Source organism: Furipterus horrens, unplaced genomic scaffold (genome assembly GCF_987537825.1).
Source record: "Furipterus horrens unplaced genomic scaffold, mFurHor1.1.pri manual_scaffold_1, whole genome shotgun sequence".
In the NCBI taxonomy this organism is placed as follows: domain Eukaryota; kingdom Metazoa; phylum Chordata; class Mammalia; order Chiroptera; family Furipteridae; genus Furipterus; species Furipterus horrens.
The window spans coordinates 63,347,476-63,374,665 of NW_028327171.1; the positions used below are offsets into that span (position 1 = coordinate 63,347,476).

At 33.8% G+C, this 27,190-nt stretch overlaps 1 protein-coding gene across 6 annotated transcripts in view; it reads right to left on the reverse strand.

Moving 5' to 3' along the window:
• USP25 (ubiquitin specific peptidase 25) overlaps positions 1-27,190 on the reverse strand; it is a 124,311-nt gene that overhangs the window by 75,558 nt on the left and 21,563 nt on the right. For 3 of the 6 annotated variants that reach the window (XM_090275889.1, XM_090275875.1, XM_090275869.1), the window contains exons 4-6: positions 24,571-24,651; positions 16,294-16,417; positions 6,112-6,274 (exon numbers count right to left, since the gene is read on the reverse strand). In XM_090275889.1, coding sequence (XP_090132015.1) covers positions 6,112-6,274; positions 16,294-16,417; positions 24,571-24,651 — 368 coding nt within the window. The remainder of the gene's footprint in view (positions 1-6,111; positions 6,275-16,293; positions 16,418-24,570; positions 24,652-27,190) is intronic. The other 3 variants (XM_090275890.1, XM_090275882.1, XM_090275873.1) reach the window with 1 other exon arrangement.

The following is a 27,190-nucleotide window of genomic DNA, read 5'->3' on the forward strand; positions in this document are numbered from 1 at the left end:
CAATATGAATGATTTGAGTGCTAAACAGTATATGTGAAGAACTGGAGGAAATTCAAAGTTCTTATTATCTTCTAACAAGACTGGGAACATTTGAAATCCCAGATCAACTTAATCTAATCAACTCTGAGATGAAGCTAGAAATCAAACACTATGAAGTTTTTTATAATTTTTTACTATTTTCAGTCAAAAATATTATTACTATTTTTCAGTTAATCCCAGATTCTTCTATCCCTTTAGTATTCTGAAAATCTTGAGGTGTTTACTAGGGTTCCGAGTGCTTAGTTTCCCAGCCACTCAGCAGCCCCTTTTGGAATTGCCTCAAGATAAAAATCAGCCCCAAAATGGGAAGCTTATTCTCTGAACATCCCATTCTCTCAGTACTTAGCCTCAAAATTCCTCCATTTTATAATTATGTGATGCCTTCAAAAAGTTGATTTTTGCTTTGTTTTATTTTGGGTTCCAGCAAAATATGACCAGGTAGGTGATCTAAAACAACCTACTAAGCTATTACCAAAGTAGAACTTAATGTTCATTATGACACAACATAGAAATTAATTTTTTGAAGTCCCAAACACTTTATACCCTAAATCACAGTCATAATGATATTGGTCAACATATTCCTTCAAAATGGGTAATTGTCACTACTGTCTAATTGTGTTGTGATTGATGCACTGAAAGTAAGTATCTTTGTATTCATTCCAAAGCTAAAACATGAATTTTGAAGAGCACTTGCTAAAATGGAGTTTGGCTAGATTCATGCAAATAACATGGCTATGAGAGATGAAAGGTCAAATAATTTGCGTAAAACAAAAGGACTGATGACGAGAGCAAAGGGATCTATAAACTGGCTATCACAGAGGATACTGAGGAGAAGATAAATTCTCCTAGGTGGATTATTTAAAAAATAGAATGGTATCATATAAATTTCAGGGTGAGGTAAGGAAAGCAGCTGGAATGATTAGAAGACAGAAGCCTGCATACAGAGCAATTAAATTCCCAGACAACTACTACCTCCTTCTTTGGGATACAGAAAATTTAGTCTTTGAATATTACTGAACTGAACTAACTCAGCTTTACAAAATTAGTCATAGTGTGTATCAGGATAAAAAGAAGAGATGAGATTCAGAGCTACAAACAGGAATATTAAGTCAAAATATGCAAACAGACCCCTAACCGATCCTTTCCCAATGCCCTTTCTTCAGACCTGCTGTTGGAAAGCTAGCAACCACACTTAAGCACAATGAATCAGAATCTGGTCTGATTTTGAGGTGGAGAAATCTTCTATGGTAAAAGACTTAAAAAAATTGAGCTAATACACTTGAGCATATAGACTATGTTATTGATAAGACCATTAAGAGATGTTGGAGCATTTGGAAAAAATTTAAAACAAGTATATAGAAAATAGAAAAAAAAAAAAAATGGTGGCAAACTCCAAGAAAACAAAGGATTACAGAATGGCAGTCCGAGTAATTCACTGTAATATTTACAAAGCCACAGAAAATGTAAACACTGACTACGATTTTTAAATTTTGCTATAACTTCATTGGTAGATGAAAGAGAAGGTAATTCTAGATAGGTGAAATGGAAGAGCTAAATCCTTATCTATCTCAGCAGGAAGGCATGTCATTTATAAAAATGAAGATAACAGGAGAAACAGCCAGAACTGGTTGTAATTGCCACAGAGCTATTAGGTAGGCATGTTTAGGACAGATTACTGCTGTTTTTCACTGTAAGCTTTTTACTGCTATGAAATTTTTGGTTTTCTCATGGAACTATGTATTTGGGTTCTTTGAGGAAAATTAAAGGAATAAAAGCAAGTGATGTAAATAAACATGTTAAATGATCTCCTGAATTTTTTTTTGAAAACTTGCAGCATCTTTTCAATCCTATAAATTAGGGTGATAGAGGCTTCCTCAGTCTTCAATTATACCATAAAGAATATATGCTCCTTTTTTGGTTCATTCATTCACTCATTCAGTAATTACATAATGGGTTCCTCCAAGGTATCAGACACTGTACTATATTCTGGTACAAAATAACCTAGAAGATGCGTTCAAAGCCCTCAGGATGTTTGTATTTTAGTCAACCAGAAATTACATGATTTATGAGTATGGTGAGTATGAAAAGCTACTTAAAACAGAATAGACTTTAAAATTACAGTAAAACCCAAAACTCTAAGTGATCTCTAGACAAAGTTTTCTTTCCACCCATAATTTTCCAAAGTCTAAAGCTTAATGTTTCCCCATACCTCTAAAAATCAGTACCTTAATACTTAATTATAACTCAACTTTTTCAAGGTTAGAAGTTACTTCTAGGTATCTAGATTTCTCCAAAAGAAGAAAAAGCCCAAGTGTCCTATACTTGCCTAGGATTGCTGTAAAGCCATGCTACCAATTAAGCAGCAGATAAAATTTTAAATTAGTTACAATTACCTCAACTATTTAAAACAAGATATTTCCCAGTCCATTACCCTTCCCAACTGCCCCCCTTTGCCCCCCTCCAAAAAAACCCACCCAAAATTTGAAATGGAAAGCAGAAGCTAAGGTCAGCAAACACCACTCAAAGTAAAAATAGTTGAACAATTCTTTCAAATTTGAATTAAGAAACTAAGAGAAATGTATCCTATGAAAACAAAGATTCTCCTCAAATCTATTAATAGTAATTTAATTATCATTTCAAATGGGTCTTTCTTATAATACGTGTGAGGAGAAATAAAGAGCACCTATTCTAAATAACAAATACTGATTTATTTGCAAGTACTTTCTTTCTTTTTACAGTTTTCTAAGAGAAGCTTGTAATCAATGAGCCTCATTTACTGGCCATAATAGTGCAGAAATAGCATTTGCTTGTCCAAATACAGGCAAGAAAGGATATTCATGAACACTCAGATCATAGTAATAAAACTGTGCTTCCTATTTTAAAATGATCCTAAGTTATTTAGATTGAACGATGAAATGCAAAAGCCTTACTAATAGTGAAAGTAAAGTCAAGCAAGATAGTCTATTTTGTTTTTTTAATGGGGTTAGAAGATGGCGGCATATGTTTATACAGAAACATTCAACTGGAGTTATTAAATTGACAATTGAGTACATATGATTACAGATCCAAGAAAAGATCTTTGGGAACTGACAGTCAGGATACAAATTATTTTTAAGCCCCTAGGACTATAAAGGAATACAATGAACTGGAAACAGTTCAAGAGCTCAGGAAATTCAGTGTCACATTAGGTGCTTCTGTATTTTTTTAGATTTTATTTATTTATTTTTAGAGAGAGGGAAAGGGAGAAAGTGAGAAGGAGAAACATCAATGTGTGGCTGCCTTTCATGCACCCCCAACTGGGGATCTGGCCCATAACCCAGGCATGTGCCCTGACTGGGAATAGAATCAGCGACACTTTGGTTTGCAGGCCGGCGCTCAATCCTTTGAGCTACACCAGCCAGGGCCTTTTGCTTTTTTTTTTTTTTTTTTTTGTATATTTTATTAATTATGCTGTTACAGTTGTCCTGATTTCTTTTCCCTTTGCTCCCCTCCACCCAGCATCACCTCTCCCACCAGCAATCCCATCCTCCTTAGTTCATGTCCATGGGTCATGCATATAAGTTCTTTGACTTTACTCTTTCTTATTCTATTCTTACCACCACACTGTCTATTCTGCACCCTCCTGCTATGCTTCTTAATGCCTGCACCACTTCCCCCTTCTCCCCCTTTACACTGCCAGCTGACATCTCTCCACATGCTTCCCATATCTGATTCTGTTCCCACTCTGGTTGTCTGTTTAGTTTGTTTTTGTTTCTATTTTTTAGATTCTGTTGTTGATAGTTGTGATTTTGTTGTCATTTTAATGTTCAGAGTTTTGATCTTCTTTTTCTTAAAATAGTCCCTTTAACATTTCATATAATAATGGCTTGGTAATGATGTACTCCTTTAGCTTTACCTTGTGTGGAAAGCACTTAATCTGCCCTTCCATTCTAAATGATAACTTTGCTGGATAGAGTAATTTGGTTATAGGTCCTTGCTTTTCATCACTTTGAATATTTCTCGCCAGTCTCTTTTTGCCTGCAAAGTTTCTTTTGAGGAATCAGCTGATGGTCTTGTGGGAACTCCCCTTTAGGTAACTAACTGCTTTTCTCTTGCTGCTTTTAAGATTCTTTATCTTTAACCTTTAGTATTTTAATATGATGTGTCTTAGTGTGGTCCTTTTTGAGTCTAGTTTGTTTGGGACTCTCTGTGTTTCCTGGTCTTATATGTCTATTTCCTTCACCAAATTAGGGAAGTTTCCCTTCATTGTTTTTTCACATAAGTTTTTAATTTCTTGGTCTTCCTCATCTCCTCCTGGCACCCCTATGATTCAAACATGTTTAAAGTTGTCGCAGAGGTTCCTAAGCCACTCGTTTTTTTCAACTCTTGTTTCCCACTTCTGTACTTGTTGACTGTTTATTTCTTTCTTATGTTCCAATTCATTGATGTGAACCCTGGTTTCCTTCCCTTCACCACTAATTTCGTGTGGACTTTCCTTTGTTTCACTTAGTATAGCCTTCACGTCTTCCCTGTCATACTAAATCTTGTCTGTCAAGTCTGTGGGCATTGCTATCACCAGTGTTTTGAACTGTACATCTGAGTATTTCTTCTTTCTTTCTTTGTTTTTGAACTTCCATGTAGTTTGATGTTCTGGATCTTCTGTTTTGTTTTTTTTTTTTTTTTTTAGTTTTGAACTGGTTGTAAATTTCTTCTTAGTCCTGAGGGAGATGCAGCATGTGTACCTATGCCTCCATCTTGGTTGGAAGCCTAGCTTAGGTCAAGACAGTCTACTCTAAGAAACTTTAAAATAGCTAATAAAATTTTAGATACTGTTGGCATGTAGCTAAGTAATACATAATCGAGGCTAGGAACAAAGGTATTATTAGTACAGATTTATATTAATCCAGGTATTTCTTAATATTTTAATGTCCTGGAAAACAAATAACAGTATATTAGTCACTAACTAATGTATACCATAGTATATTAAAGAGGCATAAATCCAGAAAACCAATGGAAATCAAATTGTATGGCATTATGTGCCAGAAGCAAAAGGCAGGGGGCGGGGGGGAGTTCAAAATTATACCACTGAAGTAGAAAAAAAGTTAAAAGTAAATATTAATTACCTAGAAAATACAATTAACAACCTTGTATAAAATGTAAAAACCAGTTAGTTGCTTTAACATTGTATACAAGTTTATGCTGTTATTTTACAGGTTTGGAAAGCTACAAAATGAAGAGATACTTTGACTATAAAAAGAAATGGCATACAAATCCAATGATTTAGGAACACTAAATAATAAGCTGTAATTCAACTGCATTAGGAAAATAAACACATAATATTAATTTTCTTAAAGGGTAATAAAAATTAAGAGAATGTTATTATTTACAGATAATTTCATTTACGGAGATTCTTTAATTTAAGGTTTTACAACCTAATGGATAACATTATCAATGTCTGAGAATAGTAAAGAATTTGTTAATGGTCATATCACACAAAAGCTAAAAAAATAAAAACTAGTCAAAATTAAGAAAAGCATGGATATCAATGCGTACATTTTTCATTTTAGAGTAAGGGGCTCCGGAAACACTTTATTTAAGGGCTTTCCAAGTTAGAAAAGAATGTTATTAATCTATACCCTCCTCAAATAAACCCCCCCTTATGTAAAAAATATGTAAAAGACAATAATTCCATGAAAAACATTTTCTGTTATATACAAATAAATCTGATTGACTGGTTTCAAATCTTGGTTACATCTTTCCCTAAATTTGCAGGGATATAAATACAGAAATACTTTCTTTCCACTCTGATGAAAATTCCTAACAGCAGGGAGGGAAAAGAAATTAGTTTCAAATAATAAATTAATTCCAAATAATTCTAAATAAGGCATAGGTCATGCCCTACCATTAAAACTCCATCATGGGAGTAAGGAACAGAGAAGGATGAGGAATGCTGTTATCTCTAAACTAGTTCCTTAGACGGAAAAGCACACTGAAACCTTCATGCAGTTAGTACATAACTTAAAAGAAACACAACCCAACTCACTTTCCACTGCTATTATGCCTGCCAGGTAAGATCTGCATGAAGATCCTTACCTGAATAACAGCACTAAACCAGCAAGTATTGCCAACATTCTTCAGTCCGACAGGAGCTTTGTCCTGCCTTTTTCTGTCATAAGGGTTTCGAGAATCCCTCCAAACTTCTGTAGGTGTCTTCTTTAAACATGCTTTGTTTTCTGCTATGCTGGCTTCAAGAACTCTTTAAAGCGATAGGGAAAAAATAAGGGGGAAAAAAAAGTACTAATTTAGTGCTGTACTCTAGGAAATAGCATAAACTAAGAATACTTAATTACTTAAGCTTTAGATAATATATTTGGGGAAGTAATATCTAGGGCTATCTTTACTCAGGAGAGGTTAGTTTTCTTTAAAAATATAGCAGTGGCAATGCCAAATGATCCAGAGACATGCAGCCTTTTTTTTTCCTAAGAAAAAGAAAATTCAAATGTAAAGACAATGTTTGTAGTAGGAAATATGTTAAATTACATTTCAATAAATTAAAGGCTTAATACCAGGACTACAGCACCTAGATAAGTATTCTGAGAAATCACTATATAAGTTCATTTTTACAATATAACAAACTGACTAGTTTTTATAACAATTACTTTAATCATGAAGAAAATACTAAAAACTGAACAAAATTGCACTTTTACGACTCTGTCCATTAATTTGCTTTTCTATAAAGAAAGTTAAGGTAAATTCTAGAGTTTCTTTCAGTTCTAGAGACCCATTACTCAATGATAGCTAAATACAGGAAGAGAATTATTATGTGTTCACTTCTTTACCCAAAAATTTGACTAGGGAAAAAAACCCTAGGGAAATAAATATCGATGTATCAGAATAATAAAAGAGTAACCTCTTCAAAATAAACTCACCTAGAGAATACCTTAAATATATCTAAACATGGCAAAAGCAATGCTACCTTGCTTAATGATGTCTTCTTTCAACAGCATGCAGGAAAACCCTAATTCCCACATATGATCTAATAAAGAATATTGCCTGCTCAAAGAATGTTTTACTTACTGTTCTAAATAAGCAAATAAAACATTTAAGTGTCTTATCGTATTTTGTTAATTACAGAAACCTCAGCAAGAATGTTTTCCAACTTCTGGGGTTCATCATCTTTATCCTATCAGATTAATGTCAAAATAATATAACTATATTCTTTAATTATTGGGGGAAAAGTAAATGATTTTTTTATCTGCAACAGTATTATTTGCAACATGACATTAGATACAATGAAGTAAGGTTCCAAGTTATTACTTAAAATAACATGTGAATATAGGATAAAGTCCTTATTTGGCAATAAGTTTTAAAAAACAAGTAGCAACATGTTAAAATGTAAAAATCAAAGTAAACTCACGTATTTAAAAATAAACATATTACATCTCTGTCACTATTAAGAGTGATCAAACGCTAGCAATAGGCTTTGCATAATATCAACTCTCAAATGCAACCTCAGCAGCTAGAGGCTTTTTCTCAAACTATTTACCACTAAAAGGTACCATAACCCTTGGAAGGTATTTAATTAGATGAATTGGGGCAGAAGAAAATAAAAATTTATCTAGAACATCCCACTGTTACCAGAAACAAGCTTTCAAGTACATAAGGGGGAGATAAAAAGTCAAAGAACCAACTGAGACCTCCAACTGTTCAAGGTAGTCCAGTTCAACATAATATAACACAACAACAATAATAATAATCAATGGAACAAACTGAATTTGTAAAAGGCAACTAATTTATACTCAAAAGAGAAAGTTGGTGCATAATATACAAAAAGTAAATACAACACAAAAGACTGCTGTAAAAGATATGTTTAATTTTTTACTGACTTACATAAATGGGAGTGAAGTTAGTGCATAATATACAAAAGGTAAATACAACACAAAAAGACTGCTGTATATAAGGTGGTATATTTAATTTTTTACTGACTTCTATAAATGGGAGCGTTTTCTTGTGAAATTTTTGTGCCCTTTGTAATGCATATCTGTATTTAGAAGTAGAAGGAAACCTTTTTGGTTACCATTTTGGTAATTAGAGATGAATGAACTAAAACAAGCAATGAGTTCTGGGAAAACTAGCAGTGATACCACAAACAGAAGAGAATTAGCACCAGTGGTCATATACAGGAGACAGAAGAGGCATCTAGCAATTGTACATGTACTAGCTGGCTTGTACAATAACCACTTATAGAGGACTCTAGAGTTTATACTTAAAGTATAAACTGATCAAAAGTCTAGGAGAATTACACTCAATCCTGAAATCTCCTGGTGGCTGAACCTCTACCATTATACATTTTTAACTACTAATTACAATAAAATACAAATAAGAAACAAACCCTTCTTAATGCCAACAACAAGCCAGATCACATTTATCAAAGTGATTAGGCAATGGGTCACACAGACATTGTAGAAAACCTGAGAATACCTAATTTCTACCAAATACACGCAATCTGCAAAAATTAAAATGTCTATGTATGTTACATGATGTAATAACAAAGTGAGATTCAGCCTCAAGACCAGATGAGTAAAACTAGGCTCATGTTCCTCGTAAGGGTCACCAACGCACCCCAAATCTACATCTAGACTGCGCTGAGGTAATAATATTCTTATTACAAATCTGGTTACAATTACTAAAACCCATGTTTCCATACAGTAATTCCCTCAACCTCTTCTGCCCCTCTCCCACCAAAACAATTCACTTCTTCACTTGTATGTGTACATACAAATGATATAATGTAAATGTTACCTTAATGTAATGAAAGTGTTTTAGTTCCCTTGCCTACTCTCTCCCTTACAGGACTCCGGAGAATGTATAGTCTCAAGCATACTTTCTAGTTCCAGGAAGCTTGCCTGTGCCATTTGTGTTACTATTCCATGGAGGAAATTGGAAGAGAAAGACTTCATCTTCTCAGCATTCCTATATACCTTTCTTTACAGAGGTAAAATTAGGTACAAAGTGTAATAACTGATTAGGGTTCAAGAAATACATGTTCATTGCTCCTCAAAGTCACCTAAGATATAAAGAATATCCATTTCCTAAGTTATATTTATATTTGGGGTATCATACAGAAAAAGTAAATATTCATGTAACTCTCAATTCCACTATAGGGTAGATATCCTCAGTCATTTTGTTCTTAAATAGGTTTATTATAATATTCCTTAGCCATAACATATAGTAGAATTATGGTACTAAAAGATAGTGAATGAAAGAATGCTATGACTTTGTAATCTCTTTGATTTAGAGATTATTAACACACATCCAATTTTGTATCATCAGCGGCTTAAAAGATGCTTCAGTAGGTTTCTTCCTCCTACCTCCTCCTGTCTCCTAAAGGACTTAATAGACACATCTATCACACCACACCAAAAACATTTGTTAATCAACCCATCTCTTCAGCATCTGGAGGGTAGAAATATATAGTACATCACAGGAACACACAAGATAAGTAGGTGCTAAAGAAGGGTTTAAAGTAAATGGATGATTAAGATCACGTTTTTGTTATTTTTCTTAAGCCAAAGCCCAACCTGTTGCCCCAATACTACCCTATTCCCAAATCCTTTGTTCCTTTCTATAGTCCAGTACTGATATAATGAACATAAACTTTCAATAAAGCCAAGTTCTACCTGAGGGCACCTTTCTTGGCCTCACAGAAATAAAGCCAGTTGTACTATCCAGGCTTTAAAGTTTAAAGTATGCAACAGCTACATTCCAGGTATTAAGGTTGCCAGTAGAGAGAGAGACGGGGATGGGGGAAAACATTGCCAATCTCAAACAGCTCAGAAATAGCTTATACCAAAATATAGCATGCCAAAAGGCAATCCCAGAAGCCACAAATCAAAACCCAAACCCCACCACACTTCACACGTGTTTTTGTCTTCCCAACACTGGCCATAACCATGGTATTCGGTAATATAAACAGATAAAAAGATGACAAAATGTTTGCTGTCTCTTTTCCTTCCACATATTACACTGAATGTTTAAAGAACCTATTGACGATAAATGTTCACCTTCCTATTAACATTTCATTGTACTAATTGTGGGTCATTGTTTTCTTGTTTTATTTTGTTTTGTTATTTAAATTGCATTATAGCAGTGATGTTGAAAACATCCCATTTAGATCATCTAAGTTCATTCTGAGGAAGCATCACATTGGAAAACCTGCATTTCATTTAAGCTGTATAGACCAACCCAAAAAAAGAAGGAAGGAAGGAGGGAGGGAAGAAAAGAGAGAGGGAGAAATTATGTTGATTTCCTTAAAAAAAAAAGAAAAAAAATCTATTGGTATTTTTACTGGGACCACACTAAACAATTTAAGGAGAACTGACCAATTTTAGTGTTCAGCCTTCCAATTTGTGAAATAAAATATATTTCCAATTATTAAATATTCATTACTCCGTCTCAATGATATTTAATAATTTTCTTCTGGGAAATTATTACACATTTCTTAATAAATTTATTCTTAGTCTAATACTTTTGTGTTATAAACAATAGCTTTTTAAAAATGTCACTTTCTCAGTTGTTCTTATTTACAGAAATATAATTTTTATATAGTGATTTTCAATTAACATAGCTAAATACATTTTTCTTGGTAAGAATACTTTGTTGAGAAATAATGTACATATAGTTATATAAATATTAAATATACAGATCAGTGACATTTTTACATATGTACACACCCATGTGACCACCACCCAGATCAAGATATAGAAAATTTCCATTATTCATAAAATTCTCATATGCCCTTTTTGGCCAGTAGCATTTTCTCCATCTCCCAGATAATCACCATTCTGACTTCTAAACATCACATAAATGGAATCACACGGCAGTTATTCTCCTTTGTCTACTTTCTGTCACTCAATGTGTTGCTTTAATAATTCCTGCTCATTCTTCCATGTACCAGGAAAATGTTTTCCATTTTTTGCTCAGCATTCTATTCAATGAATATACCACCACTGATTACTATTCTGCTCTTATGAATATTTGGGTTTTTTTAAACATTTTTTATTATCAATAAAGCTACAACGCACTCCTTTCTCAAGGGTCTATACGTAGGAATGGAAATGCACAGTACATGTTGAAATTAATTAGAAATTTCCAGTTTTCCAAAGTGGTTATACCAGTATACATTTCTACCAACAATATATTGACATGCTGTTATTGTACATGCTTCATCAACACTTAGTATTATCAGCCTTTAAGTCATTGTGATGCACAGTGGTGTCTGTTCTTTAATACGATGACTCATCAAGCTTGCACCACCCAGACTGCCACCATGGCTGCAATCTATCAGCATATCCAAGATGGCAACATGTCCACAATTATATACTGAGTACAAATTAAGGGACTCATGTTTCTGACCCAGAGGCTATCACTGCACTCAGACATATGACTCCTGCCAAAAGATGGCCTGTTTCTTTCACAGCGAGGAAGGCCACATTGTATGAGTTGTGGCTCCTGCCCACTTTTGGCAGACTGACCACATTGGACCTTTGATCATTTCCTCCCCCATCCCCTCCAACCCTTCTTAGGACTATCAGTGGTATCTAACAGTTGTCGACACTTTTTCTAGTAAGAGTACTGCTATTCAAGTCTGATCAGCCAACTCTGGCTACACCCTGGTGGCCCTTGAAACTAATCGGTTTCATATTTTCAACTTCTAGAAACCACTTGTAATTTGACAATGATATACCTTTTTAAATAAAAACCACTCAAAAATAGAACAACAGTCAAAATATGTGATGGACCTTCTATGTTCCCTACCATCCTCACAAATCAACTTAAAAGTAATTTGTAATTGCTTTCCTCACCTACTCCTGGTTCCACACATCTCCTTATGGCACTTCCACTTACAGCTGCTTCATAGGTAATGATCAGGATGAAAAGGGTGGAAATTATAGACATCTATTTTAAAAATTCAGAATTCCACCCTTTCCATTCCCCTAGGCTGTTCTGGTTGATAAACTCTCCAGGTGCTCCCACACTTAATTACAGTTTAAACAGCGGGATTTCCTCATTGGACTGAATGGTCTTTGAGTATAAAAGTCATTTAGTACACTACTCATCCAGTTCCTCATCAGTGGCCCGTGTAGGCCAGTGGGAGGCACAAATGGTCCCCATAATTTTATAAAAATACTTTTGTTTCTATTGTACCTGAACTTCTGAATGAAAGCTGGGGTGCAAGAACAAAATTGCTGTAAGAAAGGTGAAATTATTACTGAAATGAGACACACTGATTCTGTAGCAGTTGAGGCACAACTCCCACATCTGGGGGTGTGGGAGATGTGGGAGAAAGAGCAGTAACTCTTGTGTTTCAGAACTGCCCTTGGAGCCTTCCTCACAAAGAAATATGCCATGGTGAGACTAGCCACACTGCTTCACCCAGTGCAGAGTTTTGGTAGTTTGTTTTCATTCACTGCAAATCATTTTATTATTTTCGTAGGTCTTATTTGCTGTATCAATTTATATCATTTGTCACTTTCATTGTCACAATTTTTAGGATAATTCCACCTTTTCCTCTGAGTAGTTTTAGGATTTTCTCAGTCTTAAGTGTTCTGGAGTATCACTATAATGAATCTAAGTATGGGTTTCTTTAAATTTTCATGATTTGGATTTATTGGGCTTCATAAAATTACAGGTTTTCTTCTTCTAAAAAATTCTTAGTGATTACCTCTACACATTGCCTCTGACTCACTCTCTCCTCTCCTATAACACCAATTAATATACGTTAGACCTACTCAGTTTACTTTCCATATCTTCTTTTTCCACCTTTACAGCTGTTACAGGCTGTATAATTTCTTCCAGTCTACTAATATGTTCTTTAGCTATTTCTAATCTGCTATTAAACCTTTATTGTATTTTTTCTTATTTTAGTAATTCCAATTTTCATTTCCAAAGAATATTTTCAGTTCTTTTCAAGTATATTATGTAATATGTTTAAGCACTCCTTATTTCCTTTAAAGTTAAAGCATAATTCAATTAATCACAATATCTAAAAAATGAGTGCATTTTTGCTGCATAACTTTTTTTCAGGTATGCTTGGTAATTTTGACTGGTAGGGCTTATAGAGCTTCAAAAGTTACTGAAAGGAGTTCTTTGAGGCCAAGGATAAAGACACCTTCCTAAATAGAGAATGTATTTTTCATTCTGCTATGGACTAGAGACAACACAAATCCAACACCCTTTAAAACTAAATTCCAGAGTTAAGATTTATTGGACCATTAAAGTAACACAGATTTCAGCTTCAAAACCAAGATGGAGCTCCCCAGGGGCAAGTTCCATTACTTGGCACTACTCAGAGCCAAGGCAGCTACCTTTACAGTGCTCAAGGCTCTTTAAGCAGAGGTGGGGTGGGGGTGGTGATTCTTATTTCGCCCCTGTTAGGACTATGTCATCCTTGGCATAACCATTTTAATGAGGGGAACGAGCCCCTATTAAAGCTTCCCATTTTACGTAGACAATGGCCTTGAACTTACTTTGCCCATGTTCTAAATGATATCATAAAGTTCAAGTTTATACACACAAGCACATTCATTATTTCAAAATGACTTTCAGTGTTCAAACTTACTTTTTGGGATCCTTTCACTTTGATTTTTAGTCTTACCATCTTACCAATTCTGTAATACTTTTAAGAAGATCTTATTAAATTTTATATCCAACAGAAACAACACGTTCTGGTTGTTTCCACTAGAAAATGTGTCTTAGTCTACAATATTTCTTGAAACAGTTGGAAGTATGCTCTTTTTAACAATTCTAACTAGAATCTAGCCTTTTCAAGCTAGTTCAAAGTAATTTCATGAGGCGAGCCATTTTTATAAGAAATATGCCATAGACCTAAACCAGTCACAATGCAGTTTATCAGCAAATTTCAACTATCCACATTCTACGTATTCCCCACAACCAAGAGACAATTAAAAATACATCCAATCCTGACAGGAGTAATTATATTAAGAAGTACATTTTAATAATGTAAGCACAGATTTGTAAGTGACATATATAACACAATAGTTGATATGTGTAATTATAAATTTATACATAAATGTTTATTTGTAAATACAGCATAATTTCTTATAAAAATAAAAAATAAAAATAATCAACTTAAAAGAATTATACCATGAAATCTATGGGTGCCTAAACTCTGGATTATAATATGTAAAAAGATAGGCTTTACCTCATTTAATTATACCCAATAATGTAGTGTCCCAAATGTGTGAACTCATATTAAAGTTTGTCTACTGAAATATAAGTATATCTGCCGAAAGTTTAGCTAGAGTTCTCACATTCCCTTTTTCCTGATACAATGTGATTTATATACATGCTTATTAACCGCACAATTTGCATTTAGCATTTTTAAACTGTAAATTATAAAATGTATACATGTTTATTAACTGCACACTTTGCATTTAACGTTTTAAACTGTAAATTATAAAATCTACACAGGGCAAGAAAAAAGTAATTTCACAACAGTGAATTAATGACATTTTACTTCTACAGAGTTTAGTTTTATGTAAAATTAACACTATTCTAAAGCCTCTGTAATGTTATCTACAATAGAAAGTATTCATAAAATATCTACTATTTCAGAAGTACACTAAAAATTAAAAGACCAAGAATTTTAAAAAAGCATTATCTTAACCATTATCTTAATTTTTTTTTTCAATTTGGACAAAAATGAGTATCTAAAACAATATGTAATATACTGGTTGAATTTAATAACAGATTAGAAATAGTCTTAAACCTCTACCTTTTAAATCCTTTCTACTTTTTATTATCTAATTAGTACATATTATTTTAAAATTAGAAAACACGTGACATAAAACTGCTGATGCTATTTTACATCTTTTCACATAATAGATCATCACTCCCCTTAAATATGAAAGCTATCTCATGTATTTAATGTTTAAAACATTTCTTATCAAAGCTTAAGTACTGTTAAGTTTTATAATTACTCAACTACTTCATTTCAATCTATTTTTTAAGACAAAAACTAGTTTTATAATTTCTCCAAATCCTTCACAAAATAATCCTAACTAAAATATCTAAAGAGAGCCTATGTATTTTTGGTTTTCATTTAAAATTACTGGTATTAAATGTTGTTAGCCACACTAAAGAGATTAATGAATTTTAAGTCAGTCTTTACATTTTAATATGTTTTACAAGGTAGTTTCCAAAGTAACATTTAAAGACATTTAAAAGTATTACTAAGAAAAATTACATTCATAGCATAAACATAGCATTTTGAGACATCTCCTACTATACAGTAATTTCAGATTACTTAGAAAGAAGTATACTATTGATATTGTGTCAATGAAAATTATCTGGGACTGGTATATTCTGTTACCAATTCATGTTATAGGGAAAAGATCTCTGGAGTCATAAGACCCATCTGAGAAGTGTACCTTTGGAAAGTAATTTAACTTCTTAAAAGATAAATTTCTCCTTCAGTAAGAGAGTTATATAGATTATAGTTAGTTATAATTTAAATAAGGTTTTTTTAAAAATTAGAATTGTTTTGTGATAAAATCAAATTTATTTATTTAGTGGATCAAATTTTTTCAAACTAAAAAGTTTTGGCTATTATTAAATCAAAAGATGCATCATATCATTCCATCACACATCTTGGGATCTTGTCAATTTCTTTAAAAAAAAAAAAAAAGAAAAGAAAAACTTATGCCATCATACTACAGCTCAATGGTTGACAAAATATGGACCATGAGCCAATCCAGTTGGCAGCCGGTTTTGGGAAATCAAGATTTACTGGAACACACCCACACTCATAAATTATGTATGATCTGTGGCTGATTTTGCACTATGACATCAGAGTGGGGTAACTGTAACAGAAACTATATGGCCAACAAAGCCTAAAATATGTACTACAGGCTCTTTACAGAAAAACTTTGCTGACTCCAGCTATAAATGACTTTAAATAAAATTGGACAATGTACACAAAAGGGATTAGGAGAAAAATCAAAGAAATATTAAAATATTCACCTAAATGTATGCCCATATTAACAACTTCAAATCCCAAAATCTAAGCTTCAAATGCAATTGGAACTAGAATATGAAGTTTTTGGTTATATAAAATATAAAAACAATACTGAAGTATATTAATAGTTTATTTAGAATAACAAAGTATATCTTTGTGTCTCTTGAAATTAAAGCCAATCATTATTTCTACTATAAATAGTACTTATATCTATTTTATACAAATTATGTTTTTACCTGCTAATGGCTTGCTCCTCATCAGTTATTCCAGTCTCCCTGAATGCCCTGTTTGATTCCGCCAAACTCAAGGCAATTGCTCTCTGAAGATCATCTTTATCATCTCCAGTGAGATCAATCACATCTGAAAAGCAAAACTATCTTACTCAAAATTAAAAGTCAAACAAAATGAAAGGTAATTCTTATCATGGATTTTTATACCCAATATACCCTTTCAAACCACAAGCAGTACCAACTTAATTATGTATAAGAGCCTCTCTGAAGAGACGAAAACCAATTATAAATTGGTATACTCCAAAACTTAGTGATCTTCTCTAAAATATACCTGAAACAATAATAGCATAAATATTTTTCATTGCAGTGGAATCTCAGTATTTAGTACAACATCTCTGATTAAAAGCTAGTAAGTTTCATTACTAACAAAAATCAAAATCAACATAAACATTCACATTTATGCTTTCCAAAGTTAACACAAATACACACATACACAACCACCTAGATATTATCTACCATAGGATAATAATTAACCGAGCTCTCAAAAATTATGTTTCAGAAACTGACTCTCTATAGAGTCAAACATGTACATTCAAAATACAAAGTCTGAGAGAGGTTGAGAAGAACTATATGCACAACTAATGGACATGGTCTAAAAGGGGGGGACAACTGGAGGGAGGGGGGCCACCGGGTGGAGGGGAGAAGAGGGAAGGGAAATTGGGACAAATGTAACATTATAATCAATAAAACACATAAAAAAATAATAAAATAAAATACAAAGTCTGAAAATATGTTCCAAACTACCAGCAGTGGTAAATTTTGAGGGGGAGGCGGAGGTTAAGGAGAAAGGAAGTGTAAGGATCTTTTATTTTCTATTAAAAGCACTTCTGCACCCTTTGAAGTATTTAATAAACACAGAGTCCTTTAAATTTAACAGAAAGATTTTATTTCACCAAAAGAAATATACAAATAAATAGTACTATTCTCTTTCCTAATAAAAGAAAATATATGTGTCCTTTATCCAAAAAGTAAAGACTGTAATTATTACCATCTTTGGAAAACTTCTTAATCCAATCTGCCAATGTAAACTGGTCAATTTCCTTAACCCAAAAGATGCTAATAATATTCCCATTAGCATTTAAACAATGATAGGAGCCATAAAGTGTTGCTAAGTAGGGGTTTACAAAAGAATATGATGAGAAAGAGAAAGAAGTATAGCTATTACTATCTCAGCTTTGCATGGCTGGGATTATGCATATTGATATTTTGAACAAGTATTATATTCATTTGAGATATGTTAAAAATTAATTTTTTCTGTGTAATCCTGGAATTTTACAAGAGACAAAAAAAATAAAGTAGGGCATTGGAAATAAGGTACCTGCATTTTACCATCTGGTTAAAGGGTTTTATACAGATACTAGAAAAGAATATCCCACACTTAATAAGAAATAATATATATTGACAGTTTCAAAAGCCTACTTCTACTGTTATCCACACTTTTTTCTCCAAACAAGAATATTAAAAATATTAGAAATAATAGTTAGCTATGGAAGGTGTTTTTTAAAATGTCCTTAGTATAATAAATCTCACAAAAATGTAGTAAGTAGGATCCAAAAAAAAAAAAAAAAATTCCATCAAATAAAATGTGGAACACAGTTATACAGCAAGGTTAAGTGAAATGATGAAGCATGCCTATGTATACCAGCCATCCAAATGTTTCCTAAGTCTGGCTTACAAAATCCAAGTCCACGTAGACCACAACTGCAGATGGATGTCTCGTGGGTGTAGCCATCTAGTATGAATACTGACGAAGAAAAAGGTATGACTAGAGAGGCATGAAATGGCCTATAAAAATGAGTCATTAAGTAATGACTACAACTTGTGTGAATAAAGAAAGAATACTGGAAGTAAAGGAAATAATTTACAGAGCACTATGAAGCAGAAAAACAGGTTTAGTGAATATGATCAATTAGCCCTCAGACTCCATTCTTTCATCCTGCTGTGCTCTCCTCAACTAGAAAAGTGTAAGGATTAAAACAAACAAACAAACAAACAAACCTATTTTCCCAATTCACTTGTGGTTAAAGTTCTGGGTAAAATTTAAGACTACCAAACTAACAAGGGATTTGGAAGGCAGAAGAGAGGGGAAACCATTACCCTGCTGCTTTGGCTGTTTTCTCCAATATGATTGGACAGATGTAGGTTGTTCGAGTGTCCGGTTTCCAGTTTAAGGGATGCCAAGAGATAGAGAAGTGACAACCAGACTCTGCGTGCCAATGTCCAGGCACAGCTGGGCGGCTGTGACCTAATCCTGGCAGCCTGCTCCCTGGGCCACAACCACAGAGGCATGTTCCTGAACTCAGCAGTTCCAGACGCAGCCTCCTGATTCACACCTATCCTGACTGTGGCAGAGGAAGTAGCCTCTCTGGCTGGCCAGTCCTGCAAGAATCTGGGAGTCCTTTCAGAAGCCTGAGCTATAAGTCTTTTCACTGATTTCTGAAGACCCAAACTCTCATTTTAAATTTCTTTGAAACAATCAGGAGTGTTTACTAAGTCATGACTGGCCAGTAAACCAAACTAGCTAGAGCAGAAAACTAAATCAGAATAGCAGCGATCATACTTAAAGAGCTGTCCATAATTTATCAATTGTAATTCAAGCAACAAAAATGAAAATAATAAAGCAAGATGTATTTAACCCTATTTTATAAATGAGATAACTGAAGTTGTGAAAATGAAGTATAACATTATAAGAAAAAAGAACGCAGACAACCTTCAATTTCAGTTTTCTAACTATTAAATCAAGTGTCCCTTTGCATACTAGCAGTTCTCCAAGTGTGCTCCATGGGTACTTGGGGATCCCCATAACCCTATGAGAAAAGGGGGTTCCCTACATAAAAAATATCCTCACAGTATTACTAACATGTTATTGTCTATTCTACTGGGGTCCCATTTGCACTGATGATGCAAACAAGTGCCTAAAACTGCTGCTGCTCAGCACAAATCAGAGCAGCAGAACCAACTGTGTGCGCCATTCATGGTACTACTCACAACTACGCACACGCACTAGTCAAGAGAGGGTCTAGTTTTCTTGATTCCTTGGTAAAAAGGGGAAAGTTTTATTAAATCTGAAACACTGACTTTCACGTTATTTAACAGTCTCACAAAGTCGGAAGTACTTTGGCTGTGTATGCAAAAGGGCTGCTGCTTTAGAGCAGGCGCTAGGGCAAAGCCTGAGATGCAGGTTCAACTGGCTGACTTTTCACAGAACGCTATTTTCACTAAAAAAAAAAAAAAAAAATCAATAAACTACAAACTATGAGTATTCAGACTTCAGTATCTGGAAGGCATTTTCTCAAACATAAACAAAGTGAGCCTGTCACATGGAAGGGAACAAATAAGAGTATTTGTTGTCAATGATTAATATGAAAGTTTCAAGGAAAAAGCGAACTTTGTTAAACTTGTTTCCACCATTACAAACTTAGTATCTTCCCAGTACTTAAAAGCTTTTCTGATGAAATCAAGAGATGCTAAAAATTTCAATTTGTTTTATAATGTATAGATTCCGCCAATATTTGAAAGGAAAGATTTCCCAAATTTCAATGCATGGTGCTATGAAATCATGCACAGGGTAAACAATCCATGCAATGAGCAAGGTAAGTGATAAAGATGCTAGGAACAACTTTTGTTCTAACATTTGGTCTTTGACCTCGGTTCCTGACGCAGAGCTCCTAAATCACCTGAAATTTCCTGGGTGATAGAGGCATCTTTTGTTCTAGTGAGATGACTCTTGGTGGGCTTCTGTGTAGCTTCAGAATGGACACTGGTCCCCAGAAAGACCAAGCCCTGGTGAAAAGCTTAGAACTGCCCTTACTGTCCAGGGAAGAGAGAAGGCATAAGACTAAGTCAGTAATCAGCCATGCCTCTCTGATGACGCCTCCAGAAAAATAACTAAAATACAGGGTTTAGAGAGCCTCTGGGTTTTCTAAGGCAGAAGAAGCTCCTGTGCTTAGGACTCTCCCAGACCTTGCCTTATGGACCTCTTCACCTGGGTATTCATTTTTATCCTTTATCATATCCTTTATTATATAATAAACCAGTAAATATACGTGTTTCCCTGAGTTCTGTGAGCCATTGCAGCAAATTACCAAACTTAAAGAAGTGATAGCATTCTTGTGGGACCAGGCTCTTAACCTGCAGATAGTTTCAGAATTAAATTAAATTGTAGGACACCCAGCTACTGTTGGAGAATTGGTTGTGTATGGAGAAAAAACTTACATATTTGGTGTCAGAAGCAGAGAAAGAAACAAGTAATAATATTCATTAATGCAAAAATGTTTATTGACAATAAACTACTGGTCTTCAATTGAAAAGCTGGGACTGCCTTCCTTTAAGCAACGAAGAAGGTTTATTTATTATCTGACTGTACCTTCAATATAACTATAATAATTTTATTCATTATATTACCATTACTTAAAAAAGCTTCTTTCCACAGGCTATTTTAGAACAATTCAATAATCCTGAAAGAAGACTATTATAACCTACTCATATACCAAATACAAATAAGAACAGATATTAAATAAAAACTTTTTTTTCAATAAAAGTTAAATTTTAATTTCTTCTTTTTCTGGATTTAGTGGGATGATTTCCATAAAACAGGTAAAGACCTATCAGTTTCACAATGAAAACTAGCCCTCTATGATTTTTTTATATGCTTACACACAAAACAGCATAGAGTAAGCTTGACTATAAACTATTCCTAATTGGCAAAAGTCAGTTATAAAAATTTAGACTTTGTAACAGTTCTATCCAAATCCCAAAGTATTATGAATATTTTTATATCTGTGCCAAGGGAGGACACTAAACTTGGTTTTAACTAACCCTCCCTCTTTAGTACTGGGTTGGCCAAAAAGTCCGTATGGTTTTTTCTGTAAAATAAAACATAGATTTTTCATTTTCACCAATAACTTTATTGATTTGGGTATTTTGAGTATCTCGGCTATCTCCCGTATGGTATAACATTGATCCTTCTCAATTAATGTCTTGATTTGATTGCTATCAACTTCAACTGGTCTACCTAACCATGGAGCATCTTCCAGTGAGAAATCTCTAGCATGAAACTTTGCAAACCACTTTTGACATGTTTGATCAGTCACAGCACCTTCTTCATACACTGCCAAATCTTTTTTTTGCATTTCAGTTCTATTTTTACCTTTCTTGAAATAATAAAGCATAATATGCTGAAAATGTTGCGTATTTTCTTCCATCTTCAATATTAAAATAGCTACATAAAAAGTCACCAATTTTGATAATTTTTTAAATGCATGCTGATGTGACAGGTGTCACAATACAATCTAATTAAATTGTTTTGAATGAAGTTAAAGACAACTATGCTCTACTAGAGCCATCTTACAGAAAAAAACAAACAAACCTTTTGGCCAACCCGATATTAGTGTGAACCCAATCAGGTGCACAAGCATGTTAGTGTTAGTTGAATAACACTGTAGAAAATCACGTTACAAACCCGATAAACAGTAATCTCCAACATTTTCAAGACTGCCCAAATTAAACCATTTTTTTCCATAAATTCAGAAATATATACAAAAACATAACATTCACCCTAATAAATCCTTCACCTTCCAAAGAATTACCATTTGAATAAAGCTTGAACTACCAAACGTTTCTAACTCCAAAAGATCAGCAGTCATCAACTTACCAATAAATTAGACTTCAAATGTATGCAATTGTTAAAACTCATAATTCATTTCCCCAAGAAAATAACATATTCAATGACAACAAGGCATCTACATTAGTTGACAAAAGCTAATTTAATGCATAATCTAGCTGAACTACAATGTTTATAAAGATTTTGATTTCAGAAGAAAAAAATAAAATTTTCCATTGTTTTCCCTATTTACATGTGGCTAAACCTGGGAAAAATCCTTTTTGTTTTTTAAAAAGCCAAATTTATATTTACCATCAGCAAAAATTTCTAGGCAGGGGAGTGATATTACTAGAAAGAACTCTGTATTGGGAGTTAGGAGTTAAAAGGTTTGAACAAGAGTTTGAGAAGAGTTGTAATAAGAATATGTACCAGGGCAGAACAACTGAAAGAAAAAATATATATGCACACACAAATGCTGATACAACTGCAAATTAATTGGTTGTTTTAAGAAATTAGGAGGAGCTGTAAAAAAAGAAAAAAAAACAACGAACGAACAAACAAACCCCACCGGGACACCAGAAGGATGGGAGTGACCTTAGGAGAAAGGCAAATGTGAGCACAGGGACAGTGAGCAGGAAACTGGAACTGAGACTATGACGGTTCTCCCCCTCACTCACTCTGCTCAACCACGGCTGCGTCCTCACTATTCATCTTCTGAGCCAAACCCACTCTTGCATTGAGGATCTAGCCTGAGATGCACTTCCCTCAGACATCCATGAGGTTCATTCACTTCCTCACTTCACTTAGGGATCTGTAAAAAATGTGACCTCACCCAAGAGACATTCCTGACTGGCTCTGTATCTAAAACACCATATCCCATGCCTGACCTACAACTGTGCCCCAGTCACCATCTGTCCCTTTACCCTGTTCTAATGTTCTCCAACCTGACATTATTTATTTACTGTCTATCTTCCCCTATAAAAACTGAGACTCTTTGTGTTTTTAATGGCCTAAAAAAGTAAAGTACCTGATACATATTTGGCAAATGATAAATATTGGTAAAGCAAATAAAAATATCTAGGGACTGTGGAATAGAGATTAAAAATTAGTAAAGCATCTTCAAGAACTAATTAGAAGACTTCAGAACATAGGCTCTATCTATCTAAAATTTTTTTCTAGTAAGTGAAAGGACTAATAGCATAATAAGTAAGGTATCACATTAAGAGAATACTTAAAAGAGGACGACATAAGCAATGTCAACTATGTTTTACACTCCACTGTCCCGCTCTCCTCTGCCTTCAGTCAGCTCTCTTAAGATGTTCCTACTTTTCCAATCTTCTCACTGTTGAATTCATCAGATCTCCAAAACAGTGATGTCTGATAAAACTTTCTGTGATGATGGAAATGAACTATTATTATCTGCACTATTATCTGTCCAATACAGTAGCCACCAGTCACATGCGATTACTATTGGGCATTTAAAATGTGTCTAGTGAACAAAGAAACTGAATTGGGTTTTAGTATTTATTTAATTTTAATTTATACTTAAATTTAAGTTGCCACATGTAACTATTTAAAAAAATTTTTTTTATTTATTTATTTTTGGAGAGAAGGGAAGAGAGGGAGAGAAACATCAACGTGAGAGTGAAACATCCATCTGTTGCCTCTCATACATGCCCCAACCAGGGACCGAACCTGCAACCCAGGCATGTGCCCTGACTGGGAATTGAACCTGTATGTGACCTTTCAGTTTGTGGTACAACACCCAACAGAGCCTCACTGGCCAGGGAGCCACATGTGACTACTTATAACTATATTGAACAGCTCAGCTCTAAATAGTCTTGTTCTGTTTTTAATAATAGCTGCTAAAATTATAATGGCAGCACTGATAAGGAAAATAAATAGTAAATGAGCCATTGCTGAGTTTTGTCATCAATTTTACCATGTTTTCCAACTTCAATTGTGAAAAAAATTATTTTAACATTCTATGTTAGTCAACAAAAAGTACAAAGACCATGACTATCATTTTGCCCTAAAATTAGAGAAAATTCATAAAGTTATACAAGTCATTTGATAGTGCATGTCTAATAGAATGCAAGCCTATATACATCCAATCAGTTACAAGTAACTTCACATCACTATAGCATCTTATTTCTAAGATTGGCCTGGATTTTTGGTAAATCTTCAAAATACTTTTATGTATAAGAGATCTTGATAAAAAGAGATTTAACTTTAACTGTGTTTTTTCTTTTTCTCTGCAGTTATTTAATAAATTTGGAGAATGGGAAAAATATCAGTGTTCAATTGGTAAGAGCCTACACTGATTAACATAAGGGATTTACCCTCAGCAGGAATGATAGCACTAGACTTGGATCTATTTATCACCTGTGCTGTAAATCACTTTTAGGCCAAGACAGGAGCTCCAGGCTAGCATCAACATTTTTCTCACATTCGAGGCAATCCTTACAAAGTATTCAAGTTCCTTGGGGTGGGGCAGAGGAATACAATGATGCTAAATTGGTGAAGGATTGACCACTTAACAAGTATTCCAATGTGTTACACCAAGTTCTCTAAAACTTAAACCAGTATGTGGATTTACTTTCTGTGTTAAAATTACCTACCTAAATCTCTCTTATCTTTTGATCCACACTTTGATTGCTCAATTGCACATCTCCTTCTGGTAGGCATATACTGTTTTTTTCCTGTTTTAAAAAAGTTCAAAAGAATTTAATGGTCATAAAAGAATATAACTATTTGATTTCAATTTGGGTTACAGCTGTGTATAGTCATGTCTATGACAGAGTTTGTCAAGACGCAAAAACTTCACAGAATCTCTCCTTTATATCTGAATATCTTGCATTGTTTCCCAGGCCCCTTTACATTAGTATTTTTAATTGCAAAATTCCAAGACAATTTTATTTAAAATTTAAACTGGAGGTGAGAGGTACTAATCTGAAAATCCACAATATCCAATCCGAACGGGAGAGCCAAGCAATAAAAAAAAGGTGTCTTAAATTTTTCCTAGTAACACTGCAAATGATTTAGGCATTTTCCCAGAATTCACTATAGTATTAAATTATAATATGGAATGTTATCAAAGCAATACAAAAGCACCAGGTACACTACTTCTTAATTCCTTGATATGCAGAGAATAAGCTTTCCTTGAAATGTTTGCTTTTTCTCTCAAAAATGAAAAGTAATCAAGGAACTAATGTAAATGACCCATGGACATGGACAACAGGGTGGGGATTGTCTGTGGGAGTGGAGGGGTGGGGCAGCAGGGAGCAATGGAGGAAAAATTGGGAGAACTGTAATATTACAACAATAAAATAAGAAATAAAAAAGATGAAATGTAAAAATGCACTAAAAGGCCCTGGCTGTTGTAGCTCAGTGGATTGAGCACTGGTCTGCAAACCAAAGGGTCACCAGTTCAATTCCCAGTCAGGACACCTGCCTGGGTTGCGGGCCAGGTCCCCAATAGGGGGTGCATGAGAAGAAACAACACATTGATGTTTCTCTCCCTCTCTTTCTCCTTCCCTTCCCCTCTTTAAAAATAAATAAATAAATAAAGTCTTAAAAAAAAAAAAAAGCACTAAAAGGCCAATCATTGTCCTTTAACTATTGAAAATGTAATTATTTCTTCAGTATTAAGTGAAGGTTCACAAATAATGCGTTCTTCAGATCAAATGGAATGATTTACTTTATCTTCTGATGTACACCAGGCATGCACAAATGAAAATTTCCCCACAAGCTCCAAATGTGACTTCTATGGGTTATTAAAAAGCTAAATTTTTCTAGTCACTAAAAAAATTATATTTTATTCCTTATAATGGAGACCCATAGTTATAAAGTTATGTTCCAGCTTATATCAACAATGAATCATGTATATTTTGCATTAGAGACTTTATTTCAAAGTATAGATATTTTGCCCACACTGTTATTATAGATGACATACTTAAAGTTACCAAGGCTTAATTTATGCTTTAGCCCTGGCTGTAACAGTCATATACTTAAAAAATAAAAATTAAAAAAAATTAAAACCCTCATCATATTTGAAAGAAATAAGTGAAATAAGTTAAACTACGGTCAGCTTTCAAATAACATTAAATTTCACATAAAATCAAGAAAATGCTCAAAAAGGGTTTTTCTACCTAGAACAATCCCAGGAAAACTTCCTAACACTCTCATCACTCCGAGACCATAACATTCGTTCAGCACTTAATGCAGTTTTTTCAATAGAGGCTTATGTTTGAATACATTTTCATTTGTAATTGTTTCTTTTTCGTACCCAGGTTTTGATTCTTTGTAGCAATAATAGCATAGTAATTTAAAGAATTTGCTGAATGCATGATGTCTCCTTAGTTTCTTAGTTTTAAACCATGTAACATGATGACACTACAAAATTAAAATGTTGAATCAAGACTACTTCCTAAAGGCAGCTGTGGTTCTTAAAACTTTATAATATATGGTACAAATCTTTTAAATTGAAAAGACTCGTTACCTCACCAGCTATTTTTCCCAGTTTGGTGCTATTAATAATACAATCACTACATTATATTTCAACAACAGTTTTTTTCTTAATAATCTCAATCCAACTTTATGTACTAACCAGCCAAATTACTGAATTATTAAATATGAATTAGCATCTGGTTGGAAAAATAGCGCATTTTATCAATAAAGAAACAACAGCAGCAAGTTGAGATGAAACCAGAAATTCCATTTCTCTACCATTTCTTTCAAGTGGAATATAAAATTACTTAGTGGATATTTTTCAGGAGCTACACACCCACAAAAACTTTTTTCAATTATGGGTAAATGGCACACATGCCTTCTGAAATCAGGTTGCCTTTTCCCTCAGAGCACCTATTCAAATCTCTCTTTTTATCTATAACATTTTTGCTGTTCTTTGACAAAAGTCTTAAACAGGTGTTAATATCTGGCTTAAACAATATTTGTTGACTTTCTCACAGCAAGTTAAGACACCTTCTTTTGTTTACAACAGTTTTATAATCCTAATTCCCCTGAATACCTATATGCTATCTCATGTCATAAAGTCTACCATCTATATTAAGAATTCACAACTCTGATTCTAAAATCTTTTCATCCTCTCTACTAGAACACTGAACCATGGCTGTTTCCTTAACTTTAAGCAGTTGCCTTCAATCAAAATCATTTTATTTTTCCTTTTCCACATAATTGTGTTTTCCCCCAAGTCTTAGAATCTTGAAAGACATGTTATTC